We start from the raw sequence: 8,031 nt of genomic DNA, 5'->3' as shown, positions 1-8,031 counted from the left end.
ACTAATGCCGCTTTTCCACCGCCAGTACCTACTCGACTCGACTCGACTCGACTCGACTCGCCACGCCTTATTTGCGTTTCCATTGGCAAAAAAAGTACCTGGTACCTAGTACCGGGTACTTTTTTTTAGTACTACCTCCGTCGAGGTTCCATGCCAGCGGAGTAGGTACTTTTGTGTGACGTAAACAGGCTGCTGGTAACTGATTGGCCAGCGGCTGTAAATGGGAATATTCACTCAAGTTAAGTTGTGTCCGGCGTGGTTGGAGTCCACGAACCCGCTCCCGAGGGGGACACTGATCAGCGTTTCGCCGTGTGTGTCGCTCCTTTCCCGGGGCTAGAGTTAGGCTGCGCGTCGTTATGTGTGTCGGGCGTGGTTGTGTGTGTCCGGCGTGGCTGGAGTCCACGGACCGGCGTTTCGCTGTTTCGTTTCAGTGTCGTTCCTTTCCTAGGGCTCGAGTTTCGCCTCTATCAACGTTACCGTATGACAACAATAGACGCGCAGTCATTGCGCTTTTTATTTTATTTCCCATCATAACCTTTCCCGGGAATCAGGAAATAGTCTTGATCAGATTCAGATTTCCCGGGAATCGCGTCTCCCGTGATTAAAACCTAATGACGACCCGCCCATGGTGGAGAGGTTCTTTTCTACGACCCGCCCACATTGAAGAGGTACTTTTTTAGATGGAAACGCAACCAAACCGAGTTGAGTCGAGGCGAGTCGAGTCGAGTCGAGTAGGTACTGGCGGTGGAAAAGCGGCATAAGATGCAGCTATACACCTTAGTCGAGCTAAAATCGAATCGAATTGGGTTTCTCATAGTCAAATTAAGACCCCTCGATAATGCGATTCGTAGTCGAGTTAAGCGTGCATGTACGGAGTCGAATTGGATTATGCGTTGAATTGCGTTCTGCGCATGCTCGAGATCTTTTCCCAGGGCCGTGAGCCGGAAGTAGAAGGAGACGATAGTCATGTTGTCGCCGTCGGAAAACGAGAAACTGCAATTTATTTAAATAAAAAGGTGGCGCAGAAGATGGAGGAAGCCGGTGAATGTAGTTACCCCTAAAATAATTGTGTCCCGGCCGTGGGAGTGCGCATGGCATGCATTCATTAAAGGTGGAAGCACACCCAATTTCACCCAAGGCTGAATTAAAAGTACACGTTTTTCTAAATCTGGGTCATCAACGAGGTTGTAAAGTAGTAACTTCAGGCACATCTGTCAAAATAAATGTTTTTTTCTCCCAACGTGTTTACAATCTTTATTCATTCCTTACGATGCGGCGGGGAATGCCGTATACGGACGGGTGGCGGAGGGGCTGCTCCGGTGGGAGAAAGATGTTTTCAGTAGACAGCTGTCAACTCACTTCGGATAGGCGATTCATTTAAAAAGCTGGCGCAGAAGATGGAGGAAGCCGGTGTCGTGCCAATGTAGTTACCCCCTATAAGGAGTGTATCATCATCAACATGCATTATATCTTTATTCATTCATTGCGCCGTGGCCGAACTGACGAGGGGTATTCTCTGATATTATGAATCTTACAGACTGCGTCAGGTTCTCCGACTCTCTGGTACTTCCACAACAAGTAAAGAGAGCAAGCAAAGGTCGATCATCAAAGTCACAACTCTTCGCTTTTGTGCACCCCAGTGGTGGAGCGAGCTCCCTGCCGACGTCAGCACCGCAGAGTCGCTCACCAGCTTCCGCAAGAGACTCAAGACTCACTTGTTCAGAGTTCACCTAGACTCTGCATAGCCTCCCCCCTTACATCCCCAACCTCCACACCCCTCCTACGCACTTATTCTACGTTTGTACGTCCTGCCACTTATGAATAGCACTTAGCATCGTGTAGCATCTTATCCTAGCTATCTTTGTTGTACACGGGGAATGGGTTAACGATTGTAAGGGACTGCACTTGGTTCTATGAACATCCGTACTGTACCGACAGAGGTACATTGTTTCTCGTCCTTCTGACAAATGTAATTATTGTAAGTCGATAAAAGCTCTAAATGCAAACTGAATGTAAATTGTTGTCATTTGCCTGTGGATGTTGGGGGTTGGAATCCAGCGGATCCAGGGAGTCGACCTCACATCCTAGCCACTACATCACACAGCCTTCCCCCTGATGGGTGTTTACATCCACTTGAGTGGCGCTGGACCCTGGATGACACCGGCTGTGTTTACACGGTCGGAGCGGTGATGTCATCGACTGTGGGGAGCACACAGGAGGGGGGGGGGGGGGGGGGGGCTTTTTGCTTCCCCGTCCTTCCTCTCACTCGCTCTCTTCTGCATCGTCGTCTCTTTCAAACAGCAGCCATGACCGTCTTTTTGGGAGACTCACGCCGTGGAGACCAGCATGTAGTTCCTCTAATGGCCTGTAGGCGGTTCACTAGAGACCAGCATGTAGCTCCTCTAACGGCGTCTAGGGGGTTTACGATAGAGCCTAGCATGTAGAGACCAGCATGTAGAGACCAGCATGTAGTTCCTCTAACGGCCTCTAGGGGGTTCGCAAGAGACTAGCATGTCGTTTCTCTAGCAGCCTCTAGGGGTTTCACCTCGATCTACTCCATCTATCCATCTCGAAACCTGCTGGTGCGGCACCCAACAGTTTACTGTTGCTCTATTATGGATTATCGATTGTTCTCAGCCTCACATAATCATATCAAACCCACCTACTGAACGCTGCTGAGTGACTCAATGTTAATTGACATGACACCTATCTCCCCATGTGACGCTTGTATTCCGGGTTGCAGAGTGAGAATCCCCTCCCTAGCGTGACATATATGAACACACATCAGCATGAGTGAGTGTGTGGCGCCAGACAAAGACGTTGTTGGCTGTAGCCCTCCAGCCTCGTCCTCCGCCGGCAGGCAGCTCAGGTTGAGGACATTAAGCCCCTCCCACCAGCCTCGCTCTCCTGCCCTTAATGGGCAATCAGCCCGCGTCCAATTAGGTTACAGATCATCCTTCAGCCTGCTCCCTGCAATGGACCTGAGGAACCTAGCTGTGTGTGTGTGTGTGTGTGTGTACGTGTGTGTTTGTGTGTGCGTGTGTGCATGCGAGTGTGTGCATGCGTTCATGTGTGTGTGTGTGGCTATGTATGTGTTTGTGTCTATGTGTGTGTGTGACACACACACACACACCCTGACTTTGCATTCACCTCAGGCCCCAGGCCCTGAACGGATCACACCAACCGAGGTCAAGAGGACGATTGGTGGTTTCCCAGCGCCCCCCCCGGGGTCCGTCACGGCGGGACGACACGGCCACTGTCTCCACTGACATTTATTGGACGGAGAATGAAGTTAGGCGCCTGTTCTCCCCTCACCTCCCCTCGGCTCCGGAGGGTTCTAAACTAATACATTTGCGGTGAGCAAAGTGTCCCTGCTTTCGACTGTGGAACTCGAGTCGTCGTGGGGGGGGGTGGGGGGTGGGGGCGGTGGAGGGCGGTTCGGTGCCTCAGCATCACGCCATGGGCCCCCGTCACACACACTCAGCATCTTTTACCCCCGTTGCCGTGACGACCCGCCTCCCCCCCCCCCTTGTCGCCGTGGGGATGGGGAGTTCACAGGAGGAGCGGACCCCCTGGGACCGGGGGGCGGGGTCTCTCTGTGTCTCCGTGGTTCCGTGGCTGTGAGCGTCGGTCTCTGTCGCTCCCTGCCTATCTCCCCGCCCCCCCCCCCCCCCCCCCCCCCTGTAGCTACGGCCGGGACGTACAACACGATGACAGCGGACGTCTTCACCCGCCACTCACTTCAGCCGCCACTCACTTCACCGTCAGCCCAGTGGTTATTAATGAGGTTTGTCTCTCGGTTTGTCCCCGCCCGGCTAGAGTTTGTAGTCACCAGTATCAGTTTTGCAAAACTAAAGCTAATCTATTGTCAAAATGTGAAGGTTTTATTTAAACAGTTGGCCCTGCGATTTCACGGTACCTATGACCTACCTTGGCTGTTGTCTAGAAGTTTCAAACAGAAACAGAGCGCAAATCCATAATTCAAGATAAGATGTGTATTAGTAATCCCAGACAGGAATTCAAACTGAACTTCTAGAGAGCCTGACATTGCAAGGAACCAACACAGCAATGGTTAATAACCACAGCACCATTATCAACCAAAGGAAATATCGTATTGCGTCTGAGGCGATCCACAGATTCACAGATACAGATCATCACCATGATGCAAAGGAACGCTGGACCTTTACAAACTAGGGGTAACCGTCTTTCTGCAGACACAGATACAGATCATTACCATGATGCGAAGGAACGCTATGTGTACCTCTGGGACCACCTATCTCCAGACAGTCGATACATCTGGTGTGCATTGCGTTGAACAAGGTCTGTCCATCCTAAGTTTCATTCATCCGCTACATCCTTATCGTTGATGCTGTGGAACCAATGTTCCACCGGCCGTGAATTCCTGTGGCCATGTGACCTGAGATGAGGAGGCCCTAAACTCGGCCGTGATGCCCTCCACAACAACTCTCTCTCTCCACTATCTCCTGGTGCTCAACCTTGAAACCACACAATAAATCCAATGACCTCTCATCTTAGAGCGCACTCTCTCTCCCTCCCTCCTTCTCTCTCTCCCTCCCACCTTCTCCCTCTTCTTCTTCTCTTCTCTCTCCCTCTCTTCCCCTCCACCTCAGTCCCTCATCCCTCTCTCGCCCTCTCTCCTCTTCATCTCCCTCCTTCTCCCTCTTCCTCTCTCTCTCTCTCTCGCCGCCCTCCTCCCCCCCGCCTCCCGTGAGACACAGGGGAGAGAGCTTCACACAGCAGGAGTGCTGAGGCAGCATCGCGGGGGGAAAGCATTTGAAGCTGCGCGTTCCGCAGCGTTTCAAAGGGAGAGGCGGGCATTGGTATTCCTTGAGGTTCCTGCGTTTCATCCGACCCCCGCGCACCACCTGACCCACAATCACAGCAGAGGGCGGAGGAGCTGGGTATAAGGGGCCAGAGAGTACAGTACTGTGGAGTGAAGGGCTTTTGTACGTCGTCTGTGTGGGGACCGCTTCATGCCAGACTCAGGCTGTGTAAAGACGGGCCGCTGGAGGCTGTGATGTAGACCCGGGGCTCTCCAGGGATCCATTAGTCAATCCATTGATCGATCGATCGATCGGAGCTGATGTACACAGCTTGTTTTGTGCAACACTGCGACAGAACACGCTTGACGAGGGGAAACCGCACAAGAAGAAGAGATGATGTTTAAAACCGCAAAGAGACATTTCAGCAGTGGTTATGTACCAAAAGAGAGGTTCAACACTATTGGGTGAGAAGAACGCTAAAACGATTTAAAAAAATAGTCTTCTGTTAACTTCCACCACTCACCAATAGAGACACAAAATAACGCACACATGCTTTGAGAAACACAAAACGCACACACATACTGTATATAGTCACAAGCAACACAAACACACAAACAACACTAGCTTCCCCCGCCCTCCCTAACCCTTCCGCTCAGCAGTAAAGACACAACCAGACCACACATGTACATGCACAACACTCACACTCTCACCTGACCCTAACCACCCACAAACACCTGACACACAGAAACACATTAACAAGCGGCACCCGAACCACGACAGCTCAGCACATTGAGGCGGTCAGCTGTCGGAGTAGACCCGTCCTCCTCAGCTAAAGCTAAAAACGACAGACCGCTGCCTACAGGAAGTCAAGAGCGCAGACAGACAGCTGTTTCCTGTCTAACAGGTGGTGTTGAGAGCCCACTCACACCCCCTCACCGCCACCCCCCCCCCCCCCCCCCCCCCCCCCAACGCCCCACTCGTACAAATTAACAGCCTCTATAATTGGAAATGAGTTTAGGAGTGAAAGTCAATATTACCAGAGTGGAGGAAAACAGAGAGAGGGGGCGTGGCTAACTCAATCATCTTAGACTCAAGTTTGACATTGATGAACGGTACACACACACACAGACACACACAGACACACACACCCCAACTCACACACACACACACACACCTCAGTGTAGAGCTACGTCAGTGTAGAGCTACGTCAGTGTAGAGCTACGTCAGTATAGAGCTACGTCAGTGTAGAGCTACGTCAGTGTAGAGCTACGTCAGTGCAGAGCTACGTCAGTGTTGAGCTACGTCAGTGTAGAGCTACGTCAGTGTAGCGCTACGTCAGTATAGCGCTATGTCAGTGCAGAGCTACGTCAGTGTTGAGCTACGTCAGTGTAGCGCTACGTCAGTATAGAGCTACGTCAGTGTAGAGCTACGTCAGTACAGAGCTACGTCAGTATAGCGCTACGTCAGCGCAGAGCTACGTCAGTGCAGAGCTACGTCAGCGCAGAGCGAGGTCAGGTACTTACGGGCCACCTCCAGGGAGGCGTTGTGGCTGCGGGCCTCCCCCAGGTAGTTGCGCGCCACGCACACGTAGCTGCCGTCGTCGGGCTTGCTGCGGCGGCCGTGCACGATGCGCAGGAAGAAGAGCGAGCCGCTGGGCAGCAGCATGCGCTGGGAGCGGGGGTTGTCCCGGTCCGTCTCCACCCGCTCCCCGTCCTTGTACCACTCCACCGTGGGGGCGGGCCGGCCCTCCGCCTTGCAGTTGAGGGTGGCCGGCTCCCCCTTGGACACGATGAGGTCAGAGGGGTGCTCGGCGATGCGGGGGGCAAAGTCCTCCTGGCGCAGGCGCGATCCTGGGGGGGGTCAAAGGTCGTCATGGGATCGTTATGGTCATGGATCAATCAATGTGATCGTTATTGTCAATGATCAATCAATGTGCTCGTTCTGATCAATGTTAGAATATGAATTATTATAATATGATGGTTATTATCAATATTAGGATTTACTTCATATAATGTCATCGTTATTATCAATGTTACTGTTATTTATGGCATTATAATTATTAAAGAGAGAGAGAGAGAGAGAGAGAGAGAGAGAGAGAGAGAGAGAGAGAGAGAGAACACCAAAAGGTGTTTAAAGAAGTAATTTATCCAAAGCAGCAGACAGTGAATCCAGATCCATGTCATTAAGGAGCAGGTAAGGGTGAGGGGTTGGGGGTTAGGGCTCATCTGGCTCTAGGATGCCTTCCTGTTAGGCTGCGGATGTTGGGCATCAAACCCAGGACCCGAACCACTACACCATTCTGCACTATTCAAATCATTTACCGAGCACCATTCATTGAAAAAACAATCATTGCTGTACTGTATTAAAGAGTGTCTCTACATCAGACAGAGAAATCCGATAAAAACACAATACAGAAATCCTCATGGAGGACTGATACATCATACACAACCACACAATACAGGAATCATAACGGTGGACTGATCATACACAACACGCAGGCAGACAGCTGTCAGGGAATTAGACACAGCGTTATGGGTCCAATGCTAAACACTCCTATTAACTCATTATCCACTCTGACGGCTCAATTAGCCCTTAATCTGCTGCGTTTCATGTTCCAGTGTAGCAATTAGTCCCAGACATGGAGGGACATTAGCCCCGCTGGCGCGTACGGCATGCGTTGTGCTTATATCGAAACAAACTGTGAGGGAGTTTCAGACCAAAGGGAAGAATCATCCACTCCTTATCTGGTGTGTTGTATCCATAGATGGATACAGGAGTTGAATCCATAGATGGATCCATGGATAGACAGACAGCCGACCAACCGGCCATCGATAACGGAGATGGTTGGCTGGATGGGATGGATGAGAGACAGACCGACAGACGTTAATAAAGGAGATGACGGGATGGATGATAGCCGGACAGACAGGCAGACAGACAGACAGACAGACAGACGTTAATAAAGGAGATGATAGCCAGACAGACAGACAGACAGACGTTAATAAAGGAGATGATAGCCAAACAGACGGACAGACAGACGTTAATAAAGGAGATGATAGCCAAACGGACGGACAGACAGACCTTAATAAAGGAGAGGCTGCAGGTAAGTGTGAGTGACATTAAACTCGTCTTTATTGCTGTGGGGGAGCGGAGGTCGTTCTGCCGTCTGCACCACCTCCAGCACCGTCACGCAGTAGGTGGTGTTATAATGATAATCACCTTCTACTGCTGCTACCGGCTCAGAAACACC

The 8,031-nt window shown here is 51.3% G+C and overlaps 1 protein-coding gene across 1 annotated transcript in view; it reads right to left on the bottom strand.

Annotated features, from left to right (window-relative positions):
- The window catches only part of LOC311353860 (roundabout homolog 1-like), a 56,210-nt gene that overhangs the window by 24,136 nt on the left and 24,043 nt on the right, over positions 1 to 8,031 (bottom strand). Inside the window, exon 4 of the mRNA XM_084473665.1 lies at positions 6,267 to 6,634. Coding sequence (XP_084329791.1) covers positions 6,267 to 6,634 — 368 coding nt within the window. The remainder of the gene's footprint in view (positions 1 to 6,266; positions 6,635 to 8,031) is intronic.

Source organism: Micromesistius poutassou (genome assembly GCF_964030765.1).
Source record: "Micromesistius poutassou genome assembly, chromosome: 10".
Lineage (NCBI taxonomy): Eukaryota > Metazoa > Chordata > Actinopteri > Gadiformes > Gadidae > Micromesistius > Micromesistius poutassou.
This window is presented reverse-complemented; position numbering and strand designations above follow the sequence as displayed.